This window comes from Rana temporaria, chromosome 3 (genome assembly GCF_905171775.1).
Source record: "Rana temporaria chromosome 3, aRanTem1.1, whole genome shotgun sequence".
Classification (NCBI taxonomy): domain Eukaryota; kingdom Metazoa; phylum Chordata; class Amphibia; order Anura; family Ranidae; genus Rana; species Rana temporaria.
The window spans coordinates 226,954,631-226,978,593 of NC_053491.1; the positions used below are offsets into that span (position 1 = coordinate 226,954,631).

The 23,963-nt window shown below is 47.5% G+C and overlaps 1 protein-coding gene across 2 annotated transcripts in view; it reads right to left on the reverse strand.

Moving 5' to 3' along the window:
• SNCB (synuclein beta) overlaps positions 1-23,963 on the reverse strand; it is a 115,643-nt gene that overhangs the window by 77,238 nt on the left and 14,442 nt on the right. For both annotated transcript variants that reach the window (XM_040344396.1, XM_040344395.1), the window contains one exon: positions 2,362-2,391. In XM_040344396.1, the coding sequence (XP_040200330.1) occupies positions 2,362-2,391 (30 nt within the window). The remainder of the gene's footprint in view (positions 1-2,361; positions 2,392-23,963) is intronic.

Below are 23,963 nucleotides of genomic sequence, written 5' to 3' on the forward strand. Positions count from 1 at the left end.
TGTATGGGGGGTCTAAGACTGGGATGCCATTAAAGTTCATGTGCGTGTAAAGGTAGGCATCCCAATACTTTTGACAATATAGTGTATGTCAGTTTAAAGCGGGAGTTCACCGATAAATGATGTTTTTTGCTCTTTTACCCTTAGATGGATGCTCATTTAGTCTAGGGGAATCGGCTAGTTGTTTTAAAATCCGAGCATTACTTACCGTTGTAGAGGGCGATCTTCTCCGCCACTTCCGGGTATGGGTCTTCGGGACTGGGCGTTCCTTCTTGATTGACAGTCTTCCGACGGTCGCATCCATCGCGTCACGAGTAGCCGAAAGAAGCCGAACGTCGGTGCGGCTCTATACTGCGCCTGCGCACCGACGTTCGGCTACTTTCGGAAAATCGTGACGCGATGGATGCGACCGTCGGAAGCCTTTCCGAAGCCTGTCGGAAGACTGTCAACCAAGAAGGAACGCCCAGTCCCGAAGACCCATACCCGGAAGTGGCGGAGAAGATCGCCCTCTACAATGGTAAGTAATGCTCGGATTTTAAAACAACTAGCCGATTCCCCTAGACTAAATGAGCATCCATCTAAGGGTAAAAACAGGATTTTACCGGTGAACCTCCGCTTTAAGAAGACCTCCCTTTGTGGGTTAAAGAGTATGTAATCTCGAACAAAAAACTTCACTTATTTGTTTAATTTGTCTGTTAATTATACCATTATACTGTAATGCCTCGTAAACACAACCAGTTTTCCCGTCAGGAAAACTGCCATGACAGCTTTTGGCCGAGAATGTGCATGCTCCATGGCAGTTTTTCCAACAGGAAAACCGCCGGGAATCGCGGCAGGAAAAATTAGAACATGTTCTCTTTTTTCCTGCCGCGATTCCCGGCGGTCTTTTTCCCGGCAGTTTCCCTATGGGAAACACTGCGGTGGAGCATACACACGGCCGGGTTTCCCGGCCACCGCTCTCACCGCAGTTTTCCTGCCAAGAAAACCGGCCGTGTGTGTACAGGGGGAAAGTTACCAAGCAGGTTCTCGGTTTTTCCACCTGTAAATCCCGGTGGGGGGAGGGGGCTATAGAATTCCCGGTCGTGTGTACAGGGCTATAGTGATTCCTGTGGTGTCCCAGAAGGGGGGTTTTTAGCTTTCCAAGTTCTAATCTTGGAACTACTAAATGATTAGCCCCTATTTTGTAGAGCCGAGAAGAGTGGAAGGGCTTGAGTCATTTAGTAAAAAAAACAACAGGGCAGTGCTGACACCACAAAAATGCTGTATGTTGTAAACCAGGGGTGCCCAACCTTTCGAAGAGCGAGGGCCACTTAAGCACCTTGGTAACCAGTCGTGAGCCACAATGAGCGAAGCGGATGGATGACAGGTCCCGTCTACTCTATAGGCCCTCCAATCTGCCCAGATGGAAGGGGACAAATGTTTTTTGGATTGGAGGTAGATGGGCATAAAACGGACATCTGTCGAGGTGAATTTAGGGTCCCATTTGGTCGGGCTGATCGTGTGAAAAGGGCCCAAGAATGCTTTCACACAGATGTGCTGCAGTTTACCCAGCTGTGTCTATCCTGAGGGTAAGCTGAACTTTTCCATAGACTCCGCCTGTGGCAAAAGCCGGCGCTGTAGAGGAAGCATCGGCTTGTGGGGTTCTGCTCTGCAGTCACTTTCTTCCTCTACCACCAGCTTCATATCACAACACTGATGCTGTGGTATGGCAGGTCGGCAACCTGTGATTTTTGCATGCCAACCCGCCATTCCAGAGCAGGAGGTTGCGGGCCACATCAGAGGGCTTGACGGGCCACATGTGGCCCCCGGGCCACTGGTTGGCCATCCCTGTTGTAAACCCACAAAAGGGTTGGGGAGCTGAATGCATTTCTGGCAGATCAATAGGCATTATACTATACTTGTAGGATTTTTAATTGGACAAAACATTGAGAAAAATACATGTATTACATGTATTTTATTATGCCCTGAACTACATTGTCATAATGGCCACAAATCTTCCTGACTCCAAGAAATTAAAAGATAAAAACTGAATTGCAAGAATTATAAACCAATAGCATGTAGTACAGGAATGTGAAATATGTCACATAATGATTTCTCTGAATGGCAAACATTGGAAGGCCTACGGTGCACACATTCATCTTCTGCTTTGAATTTTAGATGTAAACATGTGGAAGATGAGCAGTGGCTACTTGTATTAATTGCATTATCTCAGCCTGGATGATCTCAGTGACCCATTAGCTTTTGATCCTGTTATAAACAGAGCTGGCTCCGGTTGCCTGACTGCCTGAGGTGCCATGTCACACAGATTAGCGTTCTGTGCAGCAACAGGGAGGACAACAATTGGAAAAAGAGGTTGATACTGACCTGAAGACACTCCATCTCTGGTTTTGTTTCCTGAAAAAAAGGGAAAAGGAAATAAGTGTACAATAAGAGTACATTACAAACAACAGGCACTGTATTTTTAATAAACACAGAACATACTGTACTGATATTGCTCAGAGAAAAAAAACGAAATCTGGAGATAGTATCTACGCAGTAAGGCCCCTTTTACACTGGGGCGGGAGGTGCGCTGATAGTATAACGGCGCTATTTTTAGCCGCGCTATACCGTCGGAATTGCGGCGGTTTTCGGCCACTAGCGGTGCGGTTTTAACCCCCACTAGTGGCCGGAAAAGGGTTAATACCGCCGCAATGCGCCACTGCAGAGGCGCATTGCTGGCGGTATAGCCGCGGTGTCTCATTGTTTTCAATAGGAAGGAGTGGTAAACGCACCACTCCTTCCCCGCTCCAAAAATGCGGCTAGCAGGACTTTTGGAGTGGTCCTGCTAGCGCACCGCCTCAGTGTGAAAGCCCGAGACTGCAGGGCAGGAGTTTTTCAGGCGATATTTAGGCGCTATTTTTAGCGCTAAACCGCCTGAAAAACTCCTCAGTGTGAAAGGGGACTTAGGGTACAGGCTCTTATGTACAGTGCATGGCTCATGGAGTGTTCCTGTGTGTGAATAGCTTAAAGCGGGGGTTCACCCTATTAAAAAAAAAAAAAATGTATTATACCATTACATTCGGCATCGTAGCGCGAGCTACAGTATGCCGGTCTTACATTTTTTATGCCCGTACTCACTGTGCTATGGATCATTGAAGATTCCGGGGAATGGGCGTTCCTATGGTGAGAGAAGGTGATTGACGGCCGGCCCTGGCATGTCACGCTTCTCCGGAAATAGCCGAAATAGGCTTGGCTCTTCACGGCGCCTGCGCATAGCCTGTGCGCAGGCGCCGTGAAGAGCCGAGACCTACTCCGGCTGTCTTCGGGGAGCGTGACGTGCCAGAGCCGGCCGTCAATCATTCTCCCTCTCCATAGGCACGCCCATTCCCCGCGGGAGTCGGAATCTTCAATGATCGATAGCACAGTGAGTACGGGGATTAAAAATTTAAGACCGGCATACCGTAGCTCGCGCTACGATGCCGAATGTAATAGTATAATGATGTTAAGGAGGGTGAACCACCGCTTTAAGCCAATTAAAGCCTGTATAATGGAGCAGCGCTAAATTATAATGCACCAATAAAACATTAAAAAACATATAAAAGTAAGTGAAAATCTAGTGCAAAATGAATAATAATAAAGTGCATTGTTCAAATGTGGAATAATGAAGCAACCGCATTGGGAGGACCCGGTGACGTCACTTCCGGTTATGGCCGAAACCGGAAGTCTTTCATTCTCAGCGTCTTGTTGATGTGTGACCCCACTTCGCTGTAGCTACTTGCATGTCTTCTATTTTAAATGTAAGTCTACCTTGGTTTTCAATAAACCATTGCTTTATACTACACCATGAGGAAATATTTCCTTATTACATGGGAGATAACCATTGATGGATGACAACGTCTGGAGATTGCTTTGGCAGTTGGATGCTCATTTTTCTTGGGTCTGAGGTGAGTGGCCATTGCACACGGTCGCGGATTTGTGCCCTCTTTGGGATTCACCACTAATGTATGATTACTGACCCGGGATTTGTTTGTTAATCACTCACCATTCATCTTGGAATAAGCACTGCTTTATTGTCATTTCATATACATTACTTTTGCACTGGACTTTCATTTTGTTTCATTATTCCACATTTAAACAATGCACTGTATTGCTGTTATTAATTTTGCATTGGATTTTCACTTTGAGTTATTTATCTAAACAATATTTTTACTTTTATATGGTTTTATTGGTGCACTATAATTTAACGCTGCTCCATTATACAGGCTTTAATATTAATATTGGTGTTAGTGACACTACAGGAGTTTGGCAGCTTTATTCTTATATTGCAGGGTGAATATAAATCAATGACTTAAGAAAATCGAAATCTTTTTTTTTTTTTTATTTCTGACTTTTTAAAATGTTATCAAATTTATTTTAATAAAATACCTTTGGAGTAAAAATCTAAAGACAGTGGGCTAGATTCAGTAAGAATTTACGTTGGCGTGTCTATTGATACGCTGCGTAAATTCAAAGCTGCGCCGGCGTATCTTCTTTCTGTATTCAGAAAGCAAGATACGCCGAAATTAGGCTAAGATCCGACTGGCGCAAGTCTCTTACGCCGTTGTATCTTAGTTGCATATTTACTCTGGCCGCTAGGTGGCGCTTCTGTCGATTTCAGTGTAGAATATGCAAATGAGCTGGATACGCCGATTCAGAAACGTACGCGTGCCCGGCGGATTTTTTTACGTCGTTTGCGTAAGGCTTTTTCCGGCGTAACGTTACTCCTGCTATATGAGGCATAGCCAATGTTAAGTATGGACGTCGGGACAGCGTCGAATTTTGCGTCGTTTACATCGTTTGCGTAAGTCGTTCGCGAATAGGGCTTTGCGTAAATTACGTTCACGTCGAAAGCATTGACTATTTGCGACGTGATTAGGAGCATGCGCACTGGGATACGTTCAGGGACGGCGCATGCGCCGTTCGTTAGAGACGTCATTTACGTGGGGTCATGTTTTATTTACATAAAACACTCCCACCTCTTCTCAATTTGAATTTGGCGCGCTTACGCCGACAGATGTACGGCGCCGTAACTTAGGGCGCAGGTTCTTTGTGAATCCAGCCCCAGCCTCACTAAGTTACGGCGGCGTAGCGTATCTGAGATACGCTACGCCCGCACAAACCTACGGCGGGCTTTCTGAATCTAGCCCAGTTTTTCTATTTAAGATGCATTAATAATTTAGTTTATTCAGCATGAAATGGAGCTTAGGTATGTAGCATGAGGCTGTATTTTCTGCAATATTTCCATTTTTGGTCAACTCATTCAATGATTCCAAGCTCTGCAAGCTGAGATAACATGCATTGCATTGATGCATTCACCCAATTTCACAGTAACCATGAGATAAAACTTCAGGAATATTCCTTTATCCCATCCCTGACAGCTTATTATTCTAAATAGGAAACCTTTGTTTTGTTTGCAAATATTAAAGATTATAGCTACCGGCAAGAATGAGTCCTTATATTTAAAGAGCATCTGTCATTTCAGATTCATCATGGCAGCACCTGTTAGCGGGCGTCCAGTCACCTGCTGCCGCCACGTCCCTCACCTTGTTGTGTCATTGCCGCATCACCAGCCATCCCATTAAAGTGAATGGTATTGTAGGTGAGTCAACAGCGGGTCAGAGGAGGAGCCGCTGCAGGACAGAGATGACAGTTGCTCTTTAAAAATGATGACTTAAAGGGGTTGTAAAGGTTCATTCTTTATTTTCTAAATTGGTTGCTTTAAGCTAGTGCATTGTTGGTTCACTTATCTTTTCCTTCGATTTCCCTTCTAAATGTTTTTTTCCTTTGTCTGAATTTCTCACTTCCTGTTCCTCAGTAAGCTTGCCCCCATCATCCGAGCCATTCTGGCTGGGGGGTTAGTCAGCCAGAACAGCTTACTGAGGAGGAACAGGAAGTGAGAAATTCAGACAAAGAAAACAAAGAAAAAAAACATTTAGAAGGGAAATCGAAGGAAAAGGTAAGTGAACCAACAATGCACTAGCTTAAAGGAACCTATTTAGAAAAAAAAAAAAATCTTTACAACCCCTTTAAAATTGAGTCATACTTACATGGGTTTACCAATCCGTTTGCCAGTTTAATTTTATTACAATATGCAAGGATAACATTTGATTCACACAGTAAATATACCGAAGCCCCACACAGAATCTACTACAAGCCTACTACAAGAAACTGTCTGAAGAATGAACAGCTTCAAAAGTAATCCTATTCTTTCATTGGGTAAGAAGAACCGATTTTTCCTTCAGACACTTTGATGGATAAGGCCCAGTTTATGTGTGAAAAGTGGTACCGCCTGAGGTATTGTAAATCTATATTATGTTAGGCCCTAAGCGTAAAACAAGGCGGTTTAGCATTGTTACATGCTTCTAAAAACAATCCAATTAAAAGATTTAAATTGGTAGAGTAGACACATGAATGACATAATCAATGCTGAGCACCAGTGAACGTACTTCATCAAATGCAGAATAATACAATATCTCTTTGGAAAATAGGTTAACTTCTTAAAGAGAAACTGAACTGTGCTTTAAAAAGAACACCAGTATTGTCTGTGGTCCCCATTACTGACTTACCATGCCTCATTCTGCACTGTGTCTCTGTATGCAGGCAGCCATATTGGTAGAGACAGGTGCTAGGCAGCCTGTGTACTTAACTGTTCACGGGTAGCCCTCACCCTCCTAGCTCCCAGTGACAGCTGGCATTCCGGTTCTAGGCAATGGAACACAGCACCCTCCTCTGCTCGGCCAGCTCCTTCTAGTGGATATTGGCTGCCACCCCGTACTTTCCCAAATGTCCTTGTCACTTGTAGGGTAAAGAGTCTGGCCATATGCCCCCCAGCTCTGGGAATGAACCATGGCGCAGGAGTAGGGTTGCCACCTCATCCCTTTAAAACAGAACACATATGAATTCCACAGGTTCTGAGGCTAACTTAATTTAGATAAGGCTCCACTTGAGTTCAATTACCACCTTAATCAGCCACAGAACCTGTGTAATTCATATGTGTTCTGTTTTAAAGGGATGAGGTGGCAACCCTACGCAGGAGGCACCTTTATAAAGTACATTAGCATGTGCCTCTTTGTTCCTGATAGAATTTCCTGCTGACTAAAGCCTACTACACACAGGCTGAATGTCGGGCGGCATTGGCTGGTTCAAAAGAAACTGACCCACATACGGCCCGTGTGTACTGGAGTCGATCTGACAGAAGCCGGTAGTTTGGCTGGCTCCTGTCGAAGGGCAGGGCCGCCATCAGGGGGGTACAGGCAGTACACCTGTAAGGGTCCCGGAGGTCCCCAGGGGCCCGGATGGAAACCCCCCCTTTTTTTTATTTATTTTTTATAAAAAAAAAAAAAAATTCTATTATTAAAGGGCCAATTATTTTTTTAGGGGTAGGGGGGCCCAGAGATCCCCATGACAATCCCCCTTTTTTTTTATAAAAAAATAATTTTTCTATATATATATATATAATTATTATTATTAAATGGCAACCCCCCTTTTGTTATAAAATAAAATAATTTTTCTATATTATTTTATTTCTTTTTTTTATATATATATATATTTTTTTTTTATTAAAGGGCTCAGAGGTCCCCAGGGCCCCATGTGGCAAACACCCTTTTTTTATTTGTTATATATGTTTATTTTTTTATTTTTGTTTATATATATTTTTTTTATGTTTTTTTTTTTTATTAAAGGGCCCAGAGGTCCCCAGGGCCCTTTTTTGTAATTTTTTTTTATAAAACAATAATAAAAATGTATATTTATCTTTTATTAAAGGGACCAGAGGTCCCCAGGGCCCCGGATGGCTACCCCCCTTCTTTATATATATTTTGCTTTATTTCTTCTATTTTTTGTAAAGGCCACCCCCCCCGCTTCTCAATTCGCCAGCAGCCCCCCCTCCCCGCTTCTCAATTTTAGGCGGCAGCACCCCCCCCCCGGTCGAAGGGGGGCATGATTGAAAAAAAGGTCTGCCGGTCGGCTCAGCGCTCTCAGCAAATGGATGAGGGTGCTAAACTGAGTATTCTGGTGGGGGGGGGGGGGCTGTCCCCCTGTCAGAACACAAATTAACAGGAAGGGAGATCACTGTACTAACATTGGATAGTTAATACAACGGCTTCTCTTCTCTGAGATGTCAGGTTTTTTTTTTTCGTTTAGCCCTGCTGGGCTGAATGGAAAAAAAACTACCAGTGCGTAAGAGACTCTAGTGTGCCTGACTGTTTACTCCTTGCTGACCTTTGCTACAGTCTTGGATTTTTCTACAGTCTGTTGCCTGCCCTGACCTTTGTTATGTTAACCGCTTGCCATCTGCCCTATCATATCACGTATATATACATGATCTTGCACTTTCAGGTAGGGGGCACGAGTGAGTGAAGCCACGTCTTACTCCCGCTGTGATTACACACAGCGAAAGCTGATCAGCGGGGACCTGGTGTTCGATGTCCGCCAGGACCCGCCAATGGTTACACAGAACTGCGATCTTCCTATGTAAACAGGGCAAATCGCCATTCTGACAAGGAGAAGGGATAGGGTTTGTGTCCCTGCAAAGCAGGGAATAAATTCTATCTCTTCCCCTAATAAAAGCAGTACACATAGTATAGTAAAACACTGGCTAGGCACACAGTTAACCCTTTGATCGCCCCTGATGTTAACCCCTTCCCAGCCAGTGTCATTAGTACAGTGACCGTGCACAGAGGCAGCTCTCTAATTAGGCAAATTAGGCGGTCGCCTAAGGCCCCACGGCCGCCTAATTTGCCTAAAAAGCCGCCTCTGCTATCCTACTACATCAATCCAAGTACAGTCAGCGCAGCAAAGCTTCGTGTACACCTTGTTCAGTGTACAATCAGTCCTCCTCCTCTCTGCTCTGTAACACCACACCCCATCAGAGCACTGCCCACTCCTGTCAATAAAACGTCACTGAAACAGCCTGCAGAGACACACACAGAGACCGACAACTGACCCCGAAAAAGTGAAACTTCCACTGATCTGCTTCCTCCCCCCTCCGGTGCCACATTTGGCACCTTTCAGGGGGGAACGGGTACCTGTTTTTGACAGGTATCCTTGCCCACTTCCAAGAGACAGCGCCACTGTGCCACAAGGGATGATCAGGGGGACCGGAGCGGCAGTAACCATCAGAAAACATCTGTCCCGCCCACCACCTATCAGACACGTATCGCAGAGCCAAAGGAAGTGCTCCAAAACACTGTTGGCTCTGTGCTACAGGTGGTGGGCAGGCTGGTAGAGATACGAAGCCTGCAGCTTTGGCAGCAGCATCAGGGAAATTGCTATGCCTCAGGTGCAGGAGAAGCAAAACCCTGAAGCTCCAAGCACTCTCCCCCCGCCTCAACATTGCGCCCGTGTGTTCCTTTCAGGGATGGACTGGCCATTAGAACTACAGGGAGTTTCCCGGTGGGCCGATTGCTCAGTGGGCCTGCTTCAGTGACAGCAGAATGCCGCGTCCCTCCGCTCCTCTGTCTCTCCCTCCCCGCAGCGCTCACCTGGGGGGGAACAAAGAAGCAGGGGGAGGACCAGAGGAGCAGGGGGGACAGCAGAGGAGCATGGGGGGAGGGGACAGACAGCTGACTCAACAGCTATGGCCTGGGAGTTTCTCACTTCTGCCTAATCTTGTCCCATAAGGGGGGCACCGAACTGTTTCTTTGCCCCGGGTGAAATAATGTCTAGCTTCCCCACTGGTACTGCCTATAAGAGTACCAGTACCAGCCGCTTTACTCTAATAAAGTAGAACGGCTAGTGGCTAGTGAAGGGGGAGAGGGGGCTTGGGTGGCCGGGGGGGGGGGTGCGGGAGTTGCCCGGCCGCCATGGGAGAGACCTGTCAAAGTGGGCCAGTCTGGATGAAGTCCAGGGCCAAATTTCTGTCCCAGTCCAGCCCTGGTTCCTTTCCTCCAATCAGCTCTCACACACTGTAACTGTAGCTCTCCACCTCTCCTCCATGATACTAATGGTGCGTACGCACGATCGGAAATTCCGACAAGAACATTTAGATGTGAGCTTTTGGTCCGAAATTCCGACCGTGTGTAGGCTCCATCTGACTTTTTCTGTCAGAATTTCCGACAGCAAAAATTTGAGAGCTGGCTCTCAATTTTTCCAACAAGAAAAGTTCTTGTCGTAAATTCCGATCATCTGTATGCAATTCCGATCATCTGTATGCAATTCCGACGCACAAAAAAACACGCATGCTCGGAATCAATTAATTTGACGCATGCTCGGAATCATTGCGCTTAATTTTTCTCGGCTCATTGTAATGTTGTACATCACCGCGTTCTTGACATTCGGAATTTTGTGTGACCGTGTGTATGCAACACAAGTTTGAGCCAATATTCCTTCTGAAAAAAATCCACGGTTTTCTTGTTGGAATTTCCGATTGTGTGTACGCGGCAGATGGAGAAGGATTTTAACACGATTCTGCCCTTTTGAGGGGTTGTAGGGAAGAGAAGACTATTCACTTAACAGGGTGTATATATATTTGGAACTAACATACAGTAAATTCTTTATAACTGTTGGCATCTCAGCACAAGGTAAGTTTTCCCGCTTTTTGGACCTATTGAATTTTGTGCATTTTGTTATGCTATGTGGAAGTTTGCTAGTCACAAAGCCACAGGTTGTAATTGAATTTTTGTAATTGTACACATGATGGGCCAGATTCACAGAAAAAGTACGCTGGAGTATCTGCTGATACTCCGGCGTACTTTCAAATTTGCCGCGTCGTATCTTTATTTTGAATTCACAAACAAAGATACAACGGCATTTGGCTAAGATCCGACAAGCGTTCGGCTTTGTACGCCTTCGGATCTTAGGATGCAATACTTCGGCGCCCGCTGGGTGGAGTTTGCATCGTTTTCCGCGTCAGGTATGCAAATTAGCTGTTTACGGCGATCCAGGAAGGTAAGCACGTTCGTCGCATTCTCTTACGTCGTCGCTAGTCGGCTTTTCCTGTCGCAAAGTTACGGCTGCTATTTAGGTGGTGTCAAAATAGACAGCCCATGTTAAAGTATGGCTGTCGTTCCCGCGTCGAATTTAAATATTTTTTTTTTTGCGTAAGTTGTCCGGGAATACGAAAGGACATAACGCACGTCGCCGTTCAAAACATTACGTCGGGGCGACATCATTTCGCGCAAAGCACGGTGGGAAATTTCAAAACGGAGCATGCGCAGTATGTTCGGCGCGGGAACGCGCCTAATTTAAATGGTACACGCCCCATTTGTATTAGGCGGGTTTGCGCCGGACAGCTTTACGCTACGCCGCCGCAAGTTTACAGGCAAGTGCTTTGTGAATCAAGCACTTACGCTGAAAACTTGCGGCGGTGTAACGTAAATGGGATACGTTACGCCGCCGGATTTCTACATGAATCTGGCCCGATCTGTTTACAGGCCAAACTTAGCATTCAGTGAAATACTCAGTGTCAGGGGTCAATATAGCTAAATGAAATCAACTAGGTATGGCAATTGAGAGGAAATACAATAAAGAGGTCATTGTATGTCTACTTTTATAGACCCGTGATACATAGTTGCCAACAGTCACGGATTTCCCAGGACATTCACAGGAAATTTACTGATGTTCCAGGGAGACTTTGTCCCGGGGAGAATCCCGAAAAATTATCAATTCCCCCGGGCAGGGCTAATCCAGGCGCCAAAGCCTACCAATGGGAAGGTTGGTCCACCCTGGGTTCCACACATTGGCACGCCCCAGTCAGAGTCCTCCCCTCCCTCCTCCTCTCCTTGTAAGTGTCATGCAGAGTGGCGATCTCCCACTGTGACATTGAGCTTGGATCTCAAATGTCCCGCCTCCTAGATTGACGCCTGTGATTGACAGCACACTGATCCAATGCCAGGAAATTGAATCAGTATGACGTCTATCATAGGAGGTGAGACATTGTTACAGCAGCTGTCCAGGCAATTTGAATAGAAACTCCTTGACACAGCGAGAGATTGCCTCTCTGTGCTCTGGGCACAGTGAGTCTGCATTGATGGGCACAGTGAGTCTACATTGTTGGGCTGCATTGATGGGCACAGTGAGTCTGCATTGATGGGCTGCATTGATTGGCACAGTGAGTCCGCATTTATGGGCATTGGTGAGTCTGCATTGATGGGCACTGGTGAGGCTGCATTTGATGGGCACTGGTGAGGCTTAATTTGGTGGGCACTGATAAGGCTGCATTTCATGGGCACTGGTGAGGCTGCATTTAATGGGCATTGGTGAGGTTGCATTTGATAGGCACTGGTGAGGCTGCTCTGGATGGGCATTGGTGAGGCTGAATTTGATGGGCAATGGTGAGGCTGCATTTGATAGGCACTGATAAGGCTGCATTTGATGGGCACTGGTGAGGCTGCATTTGACTGGTGCTGGTGAGGCTGCATTTGATGGGCAATGGTGAGGCTGCATTTGATGGGCACTGATAAGGCTGCATTTGATGGGCACTGATAAGGCTGCATTTGATAGGCACTGATAAGGCTGCATTTGATGGGCACTGGTGAGGCTGCATTTGATGGGCACTGGTGAGGCTGCATTTGATGGGTACTGGTGAGGCTGCTTTTGATGGGCTCTGATAAGGCTGCATTTGATGGGCACTGGTAAGGCTGCATTTGATGGGCACTGGTGAGGCTGCATTTTATAGGCATTGGTGAGGCTGCTCTGGATGGGCATTGATGAGGCTGAATTTCATGAGCAATGGTGAGGCTGCATTTGATGGGCACTGGTGAGGCTGCATTTGATGGGTGCTGGTGAGGCTGCTCTGGATGGGCATTGGTGAGGCTGAATTTGATGGGCAATGGTGAGGCTGCATTTGATGGGCACTGATAAGGCTGCATTTGATGGGCACTGGTGAGGCTGCATTTGATGGGTGCTGGTGAGGCTGCTCTGGATGGGCATTGGTAAGGCTGAATTTGATGGGCAATGATGAGGCTGCATTTGATAGGCACTGGTGAGGCTGCTTTGAAAGATGCATTGATCTCCTGCATCATGCTGCACAGTCTCTGACCATTTCTTGCATCTGCCTGAAGGGATGGTGTTTGGAGTATCTTATCTGCTGATTGTTAAACTTTCTGTCATACACATATTGCTATTGGGCCTGCTGTCCTTCCATCCCCCCCCCATGGGCGTAGGAACCGGGGGGGACGGGGGGGACTCATCCCCTCCAGGAAATAATGCGGGGGGACAGGTATAGTAAAATCCCCCCTAGGTTAGAAAAGGGAGATCGTCCCCGGATCGCAGGCAGGGGCCGCCGAGTTCAACTGCGGTCACTGCTTTCCCCCCCCCTTCAGTGCCGATCCAGCCCGACCCCTCCCCTCCCCTCCCGAGCGGCGCACAGCTGATTGCACACAGACACGCATAGCTGTGCTGGCCGCTCTGCTGAATGGGAGAAAGGAGCAGGAAGGGGGCGGGGCCCAGACTGACACTCGTGTTCAGACTGAGGCCACACTACACCTGACCAGCCTGAGCCTGCAGAGCCAGAGAGACTTGCATGTGATGGAGAGCCAGAATGACACAGTTGAGGTACAGGGGGGAGGAGGTATATTTTACAGAGAGGGGGAGGTATAGTATTCAGAGGGGGGGGGGTGTTACAGACAGTTTACAGAGAGGGGGGAGGTATAGTAATGGGGAACAGGACTCTTATCTATTCATGTCATGTATTTACTCTGGCACTACCACTCTAACCTGGCACTACCATCTAACCTGGCACTACCACCTAACCTGCCACTACCACCTATCCAGGCACTACTCTATACCACCTAACCTGCCACTACCACCTAACCAGGCACTACTGTATACCACCTAACCTGGCACTACTGTATACCACCTAACCTGGCACTACCACCTAACCTGCCACTACCACCTATCCAGGCACTACTCTATACCACCTAACCTGCCACTACCACCTAACCAGGCACTACTGTATACCACCTAACCTGGCACTACTGTATACCACCTAACCTGGCACTACCACCTAACCTGCCACTACCACCTAACCAGGCACTACTGTATACCACCTAACCTGGCACTACTGTATACCACCTAACCTGGCACTACCACCTAACTTGCCACTACTGTATACCACCTAACCTGGCACTACCACCTAACTTGCCACTACTGTATACCACCTAACCTGCCACTACCACCTAACCTGGCACTACCACCTATCCAGGCACTACTGTATACCACCTAACCTGGCACTACCACCTAACTTGCCACTACTGTATACCACCTAACCTGCCACTACCACCTAACCTGCCACTACCACCTATCCAGGCACTACTGTATACCACCTAACCTGGCACTACCACCTGACTTGCCACTACTGTATACCACCTAACCTGCCACTACCACCTAACCTGCCACTACCACCTATCCAGGCACTACTGTATACCACCTAACCTGCCACTACCACCTAACCTGGCACTACTGTATACCACCTAACCTGCCACTACCACCTAACCAGGCACTACTGTATACCACCTAACCTGGCACTACTGTATACCACCTAACCTGGCACTACCACCTAACTTGCCACTACTGTATACCACCTAACCTGCCACTACCACCTAACCTGCCACTACCACCTATCCAGGCACTACTGTATACCACCTAACCTACCACTACCACCTAACCTGGCACTACTGTATACCACCTAACCTGCCACTACCACCTAACCAGGCACTACTGTATACCACCTAACCTGGCACTACTGTATACCACCTAACCTGGCACTACCACCTAACCTGCCACTACTGTATACCACCTAACCTGCCACTACCACCTAACCTGGCACTACTGTATACCACCTAACCTGCCACTACCACCTAACCTGGCACTACTGTATGCCACCTAACCTGCCACTACCACCTAACCTGGAACTACTGTATACCACCTAACCTGCCACTACCACCTAACCTGGCACTACTGTATGCCACCTAACCTGCCACTACCACCTAACCTGGAACTACTGTATACCACCTAACCTGGCACTACCACCTAACCTGCCACTACTGTATACCACCTAACCTGCCACTACCACCTAACCTGCCACTACCACCTATCCAGGCACTACTGTATACCACCTAACCTGCCACTACCACCTAACCTGCCACTACTGTATACCACCTAACCTGGCACTACTGTATACCACCTAACCTGCCACTACCACCTAACCTGCCACTACCACCTATCCAGGCACTACTGTATACCACCTAACCTGCCACTACCACCTAACCTGCCACTACTGTATACCACCTAACCTGGCACTGCCACCTAACCAGACACTACCACCTAACCAGGCACTACTGTATACCACCTAACCTGGCACTACCACCTAACACTACCACCTAACCTGGCACTACTGTATACCACCTAACCTGACACTACCACCTAACCATGCACTACTGTATACCACCTAACCTGGCACTACCACCTAACCTGGCACTGCTGTATGCCACCTAACCTGGCACTGCCACTTAGCCTGCCACTACTACCTAACCTGTTGTCAATCACCTAACCTGCCACTACCAGCTAACCAGTTAATTTTTTCTAATACCATGTGGGTTGATTTTTACTAATGCCATATGGGTTAATTTTTACTAATGCCATGTGGTTTAATTTTTACTTATGCCATGTGGTTTAATTTTTACTTATGCCATGTGGTTTAATCTTTACTTATGCCATGTGGTTTAATCTTTACTTATGCCATGTGGGTTAATCTTTACTTATGCCATGTGGGTTGATTTTTACTAATGCCTTGTGGCCCATGTGGCCCATGGCATAAGTAACAATTAACCCACATGGCATGTGGGAGTCTGAGTTTACTGAATAAGAATTTACCTGGCGAGTAAAAATGCTGTCCCCCCCAGATTTGTAAGGGTTCCTACACCCATGCCCCCCCTTCTTTATTTCACCCTCTTTCTTTCCCTCCATCCCCCTCTTCCTTCTCCCTCCATCCCTCTCGCATCTCAGACTCGCATTTTTTGCTGTGGCGCGCGTCTTATCTTTTTGTTCTATCTAGAGTTCTAGACCATGCCTACAAATGACTGCCCCACCCCTAATTAAAAGAATACTCCGCCTACAAAAAAGTGCCCCATGAAATGTTTTGAGAATGTTTGCAATTATGCTTGATGGCCTAAAGTACCTTTTAACAATCAAAAGAACGTATAGCCAAAGGTTGAGCTGCAGGCCTTAAGATGCGTGGTCATTTTCACCTTGACAAAGGCTACAATAAAATAACTCCTCTGTTTTCAGCAAAGCACACAAACACAAGCAGTTATTAAAAAGGGTTTCTATATTGATCTAATTTACATGAGCTCATACAGTCTCCCCAGGGATCAAAGCACTTCCAGCAGCCACATAGCTGCCTCCACAAGCTAGAAGCGCTAATGATGTTATTGATATTGTTTTGACCTTATTACTGGGGATGAGTGAAAGATTACAATAGGTTTCAGTGTATGAATAGAGCACAGGGGTCACTCATACTATGACATGCTCCAAAATGATTTCCACAAATTCACCTTTTTTAAAAAATATGCCATTTGCAATCTTTACTATGATGTTTTAGGTCTGTTACATGAAATGTATCTCAGTAATTAAAGGGGTTGTAAAGGTTAGTTTTTTATTTTCTAAATTGGTATCTTTATGCTAGTGCATTGTTGGTTCACTTACCCTTTCTTTCGATTTCCCTTCTAAATGTTTTTTTTCTTTGTCTGAATTTCTAACTTCCTGTTTCTCCTCAGTAAACTTTCCACCATAATCCAAGCGGTGGTTAGTCAGTCAGAACAGCTTACTGAACAGCTTACCGAGGAGGGACCGGAAGTGAGAAATTCAGACAAAGAAAACAAAGAAAAAAAACTTTTAGAAGGGAAATCGAAGGAAAAGGTAGGTGAACCAACAATGCACTAGATTAACTGCTTGCCGACCAGTTTTACGGCGGCAGGTCGGCTCTGCTGGGCGAGAGCACGTAGATCTACGCCATCTCTCCCAGCAGCCAATAGGGGCGCGCTCCTGACTCCCGCGCGCGTGCCTGGCGATCACGATCACCGCCGGGCACCCGCGATCGCTCGTTACAGAGCGAGAACCGGGAGCTGTGTGTGTAAACACACAGCTCCCGGTCCTGTCAGGGGAGAAATGCCTGACCGTCTGTTCATACAATGTATGAACAGCGATCAGTAATTTCCCCTAGTCCACCCCCCCTACAGTTAGAACACACCCAGGGGACATACTTAACCCCTTCCCCGCCCCCTAGTGTTAACCCCTTCCCTGCCAGTGACATTTTTATAGTAATCAATGCATTTTTATAGCATTGATCGCTATAAAAATGCCAATAGTCCCAAACGTGTCAAAAGTGTCCGAAGTGTCCGCCATAATGTCGCAGTACCGAAAAAAAATCGCTGATCGCCACCATTACTAGTAAAAAAAAAATATTAATAAAAATGCCATAAAAATACCCCCTATTTTGTAAACGCTATAACTCTTGCGCAAACCAATCAATAAACGCTTATTGCGATTTTTTTTACGAAAAATATGTAGAAGAATACGTATCGGCCTAAACTGAGGAAACATTATTTTTTTATATATTTTTGGGGGATATTTATTATAGCAAAAAGTAAAAAATATTCATTTTTTTTCAAAATTGTCCCTCTATATTTGTTTATAGCGCAAAAACTAAAAACCGCAGAGGTGATTCGATACCACCAAAAGAAAGCTCTATTTGTGAGGAAAAAAGGACGCCAATTTTGTTTGGGAGCCACGTCGCACGACCGCGCAATTGTCAGTTAAAGCGACGCAGTTGCCGAATCGCAAAAAGTGCTCTGGTCTTTGACCAGCAATATGGTCCGGGGATTAAGTGGTTAAATTGGCCCTAGTATGCTGTACCTAGATTGTAAGCTCATTGAGGGCAGGGACTGATATGAATGTACAATATGCATGTAAGGTGCTGCATAAATTGTTGGTGCTACATAAATACATGTAGAAAAAAGAAATACACATACCAGGCTCAAAGGCATGAACGTGTGTGTTTATAGGACAAATGATATTACAAACCCAAGGGTAACCTTGTTTTAGTTAGATACCGGGCTAAGGCAGCCAAAACTACAAACAACTAATATCTCCTTACCGAGTTACAGTCCCTCTGTGTCACTAAATAAACTCACTGGCAGCACTGAGTAGAAAATATATATTTTTTTGTATTCAATCCATCTCTAGCTCCTAATACTCTGTAGATCTGCTGTCTTGCAGATCTTGCAGAACTGCAGACTGCAAAAGATGTCAATTCTAAAAGAAATATGGCATCATTTGATATTTTTTTGTACTATTTGCCTTACTTGGCTACAGTATATATTAAGAAGTGTGGGATTCTCAAAAATAAACATTCATACTTGCTTGATCTGATGCTGCATCTGTTCCCCACTGCCTCTAGACCGAGAACTATGCAATTGAAAGCTGCAGATTGCTCTGTTCTCAGTCCTTACTGAACAGAGAGTGGTGACTGTCAGTCACCTCTCTGTGCTCTGCCCCTCCAGTGCTCAATGGAGCACTGGGCTGTGAAACTCATGCTCTCAGCGGTGTACTGAGAGGCTGAGCCAGCTGCCGGTGAGGCATCTGGGAGGATCCAGACATTATTGTCGGGATCCCTGCAAAGCCTGGACTGGCTCTGTGATATCAGCTGACAGCAGGCTTTTATTCACTGTCAGTTGAATCTGGGTTACAGAAACGCAGAACTGTGACTTACAGGAAAAGTATGGCTCAACATTAGCAAGCATATTTGGTTTTTGGCTGTTGAAGTGCTACCAATCCCACCATACTGGTGCTTGCTATGCCGGACATATGCTGGTATGCATGATTTTATGCATAAAGTGCCAGATTCTCAAAAGAGATACGCCGGCGTATCGCCTGATACGCCATCGTATCTCTGAGTCCGCCCGTCGTATCTATGCGCCTGATTCATAGAATCAGTCATGCATAGATAACCATTAGATCCGACAGGCGTAGGGCTCTTACGCTGTCAGATCTTAAATGCATTTATTTTTTCGCCGCTAGGTGTTGCCGACGTCGTTTTCCCGATCGAGTATGCAAATTAGCAAAATACGCGAATTCCCGAACGTACGCCCGACCGACGCAGTGAAGTTACGACGTTTACGTAAGATTTGCGACGCGTAAAGTTAATGTTAAGTATGGCCGTCGTTCCCGCGTCGAAATTTGAAAATTTACGTTGTTTGCTTAAGTCGTCCGTGAATGGCGCTGGACGCCATTTACGTTAACGTCGAAACCAATGACGTCCTTGCGACGTCATTTAGCGCAATGCTTGTCGGGAAATTTTAGGGACGGCGCATGCACAGTACGTTTCGGCGCGGGAACGCGCCTGATTTAAATGATCCACGCCCCCTACCTGGATCATTTGAATTAGGCGGGCTTGCGCCGGAGGATTTACGTTACGCCGCCGCAACTTTACAGGCAAGTGCTTTGTGAATCAAGCACCTGCCCGTAAAACTTGCGGCGGCGTAACGTAAATGAGATACGTTACGCCGCCACAAAGATGCGGCGATCTACCAGAATCTGGCCCATAGACATTAAAACATTTCACTGTGATCCTACTTGACATTTTCAAACTTTACTGCATGTGTGGTGTTAGGTAGTGATTGGCATGAAGAGGTCCTCCAAAGAACCAGCTGTTATAGTACAATTTATTATACCAGGTAAAGTCCAGTACATGCCCAGTTAAGGCCTTGTGCACACTGGATGTTTAGCTCCAGTGTTTAGCTGTGGCTGGAGGGCACAAATGCACTGTCCAACACCACTGCCTGTCAAACTCTAGGGAAGGCCAACAGCTGCTGCAGCTAGATCGGCTGGATGGTGCACCTAGGACAGTGATGGCCAACCTTGGCACCCCAGATGTTTTGGAACTACATTTCCCATGATGCTCATGCACTCTTCAGAGTAACTGAGCATCATGGGAAATGTAGTTACAAAACATCTGGGGTGCCAAGGTTCGCCATCACTGACCTAGGATATTTATGTTTAGGGCAGTATGCACCCAGGGACCCTTGATACGCAAGCAGTCTGCTTTCCAAGTATTGGTGCCTGGGCACATACTGTCCTAAGTGTAGCAGTGTTAGGCATGGTTACTAACAAAGTGTTTACTCGGCGGTTACCAGCTTGGCTGATTGTTAGGGAGATCCAATGACCTCTTCCTAAATCTGAGTTTGATGCACCTCTCTCTTCTGTCACAATATGGCATTGTTACCTGTGGCATTAGATTGACAGGGCTTAGTAAATCCAGACTAGGAGTGGATGGGTTGTCTCAGCCAATAGGCAGGGGTTTCTTTGCTCTTGGCCTGCTGGGAAAGCCTATTTTTTCGGGAGGGGTCAGGTGATCGGGGTTCGGTGCCACCTGGACAGCTGTCTGGGTGGGCGTGTGTTAAAATGCTCCTGTCTGCTAGGCCAGAAGCCTGTGGCCTATCCAGGAGTACCTGGCTGCTAGGCGGTCTGAGGTCTATCCAGGTTGAAAACAAGCAGCGTGGGGATGGGGCTTCAGGCTTGGAGAACCAAGTAGTTGCCACAGTTGAAGGAAAGGAGTTGCTGTCAGAGGGGACCACTCTCGTCGCCAGAGGCAAGCAAGAACCAGAGTAATAGGGAATAGGGAACGTGAGCTGGGTTTAGACCGTCGTGAGACAGGTTAATTTTAGCCTACTGATGATGTGTTGTCGCAATAGTAATAGTAACAGTCACCAGCAAGGGACAATCTCTCCTGTTATCAGCGACCAGGTTCTGTGGAGACTGAAGAAGTGCCAGAGCAGCCTTTTTTTACTAGCCAGGAACGGTTAAGTAGTTAGGAAAGCTTCAGCAGAGTCAAGCTAGGGACCCAGCAGAACAGTGTGGGTGATGCTTGCAGAGGATTTAGCAGGTTAGCTGAAGAGTCAAGTCAGAGAACCAGTGGAACAGTGTGGGTGACACTTGGAAGCCACAGCGGGATAGTTGTGAAGGAGCTCAAGTGATCCAGTGATGGATGGGATCTAAAGATTCTAGTGAGAAACTGAGAGCTCAGTGCGAGGATCAGGGGCGGACTGACAACTTATGGGGCCCTGGGCAACAGGAGATCAAGCCACACCCACACAAAGTCCCACCCGCAGCTTGCACTGCGTGGACGCCTCAATTCTGGGTCAAACCTGAGATAAACAGTGCACAGGGGGCAGCAGGGAAGAGCATGGGATGTCAAGCAAGCACAGTACACAGGGGGCACCAGGGCAAAGCATAGAAGTCAACAGGGGGTCAGCAGTCATAGCACAGGGGGTCAGGAGGGCACAATATGTATGTGTGGAGGGCAGGAGGGCACAATACATGGGGAGCAGAGGACGCATTAAGGGGCACACAAGGGCACATTACAGGTTGGGAGGGCACAGTAGGACACATTACATGGGGGGGCAGCAGGGAACATTATAGGGCACATTAGATGGGGGGAGGCATAGGGGCACATTATGGGGCACAGCATGGAACATTACATGGGGCAGGAGGGCACATTATGGGGTACAGCAGAGTATATTATGTAGCGCCCCCTTACTTTCAGTATGGGCACTACGCTAAAGTTAGTGGGGAATGGGAAAGTTATTTTGCTCCCATTCATAATTTGCTAAATTTGGGCTGCTGTCATTCCTGAACAGTCCTGTAGGTCAGTCTGCGCTCCGGGGGTGCCGATCTCACCCCTGGGCGACAGTTGGCGCTAGAGGGGTTCTGGCAGAGCCGCTTTTCCCCAGCAGCCAATTAGAGGGGTTTTTCCCTTGTGGGGCATGCTGGGGGAGAGTATATCTGTGGCAGACACCATTTTAGTTTGTTCTTCGCGGGTTCCAGGTTCCAGGTGCGGCACCCACCTTTAGGGTGTGCGCATCCAACAGACCCCGGCGATATGGCCTACCAGGCCTGGGTCGCATGCTACGCGGAGTTCCATGCTGCTGAAAGGGGCCCAAGTGACTCGCTGGGTCCCTGGCTCTATTGAAGAGATCCCAAGCTATGTGCTGAACGGCGGGGGATTGGCTCAAGGAGAACCCAGAGGCAGGTTATCTGAGGGGCTTGAACGAATCATCGGGGATCTGGTGACCGGGACATTGACAGGTATACTTCAACTGTCACCCGGTGACCCTGACTTAATTTACTGGGAGGATTCGCTCAATCCATTCAGCTCATTCAAGTACTAAGCCTGTGGCAGAGGTCCCTAGAGCCAGGTCTGTGGCAGAGACCTGTTCCTCCCAGCAACCTTAAAGTAGCGCTTCGGCTGCCAAACTCATGGCAGGAGTTTGTCCGGGGGCACTTCACCCACTCTGGCTAGAGTGGCGACGAACTGTATCTACTACTACTGAGAGCAGGATTGCTCGCTTCATATCCAGGCCTGATACTGCAAAGTTCTCTATTGCTTCATCAACCTTTCCTCTCTACCTCATGTTGGTGTTGGTCATGTTGGGCAGAGAATAAAGCATTCAGAAAACCTTTATTTATTGTCTGGACATTCGCTCACTTAATCTACTTATCAACTTCACCCCTAGACAACGGTAAGAGGTAACTTAATATGCCGATCCCAACAACAACCAGCGGCTCCTGAGGGGGTAGCGCTACATGTGGGGGCTTGTCCGGGATTATCGGCTGTTACCTCTGGCAACGGAAATCGTGAGTAGCGATTTATTAAAGAGCGAAGAGTGTCGTGTATTTAGAACTGTCCGGCTACGAGGGAGTTAACCTCACACAGCTAAGCTTGGGCGTACGTGCAGCACAGCACGTGCCTACAACGTGTCTGGACAAGTTCTTCAAGTGGGAGGAGCCACCCTCCCCTGCGTGAGACGTATAATAGAGTTTTGCGCCAAGCCAGCAAAGCACCGCTCATCTGCAAGAAGAAGGAGAACCGCATGGTGATGTCTGCCTTTCTGCAACCGGGTGTTGCCGTTCCACAGTTGAGGTCCCCAACTACCTCACCGGGGGTCTTCAGCATGTTTTCACTACCTGGGGTGCCCGTGACTGATACAGGTGTCCGCTTGTCCGCCCAAGGACAGTTCTTACTCTTATCCAGTGGAGGAATGGAGATGCTGGGCCTGTCCTGTCCCCGTTGCGGGGAGTTATCGGTGAAGATTCAGCCTTTTGCCCGATGCCGGGCTAATTTATTTGTGGCCACATCACCCACGCAAACTCCAAAGGAGTATCGGGTGAACTTTATCACCGCCACCATTACCGCGGAGGAGGAGACCGTAAGGCCGGAGCCATCCCCGTCGGTAGCTATCGTGGAACCAGAAGTCCGAGATCCTGAGATAATCTCAGTGTCATCCACCTTGACTCTCCCTTCGGCTGCCTCGCCACCTCGCTCATTGGAGGTAAGCCCTGTGGACGGCCCGGACCAAGAAGGTGACCCATCCAGCGTGACCAGCTCAACTGAAGTGACTTGTACCCAGGCCGAAAACACGTCGGAGACAACCACTTTCACAGCTGTCTCCATGTGGTGTGCCTCTCTAGGGCAGGACCTGCTCCAGCCTCCCGCAGCCGCGTTCGAGGCCTACCTATTCAACGCTCTTCGCCGGACTGGCCGAGAGACCCTACTGCAGCCAAACCCTGTGGTTACCCGCCAGCGCAGTAGTTGCATTTATCGGACTTTGACCTTTTATCGGATGATTCTTTGACTGATGACGCGACCTTCCTGATTACCTTTTCGAGCCTCGGTTCCCTGAGTCGCAGGGCTCCGGAGGATCCCGTGTCTTCCACAGAGCTCGAAGGAGGGAGAAGCGCTCCGGCCGGAGTGCAGCATCGCGTGGGTCCCAGCAGCCGTCCACGGACTTTCCATGTCTAACTTAGGGAGTCGGTGAGTCCATTCCTGTTCTCCCTACTACACTCACCACCCCTGTGTCCCTAGCTGCTCCAGTGTTAAAAAGGGTACCAGATGCATTAGTGCTGCCGGGACGTGGGGACCTATGTACTTTGCCGAGTTTGGCCAGGTTGCA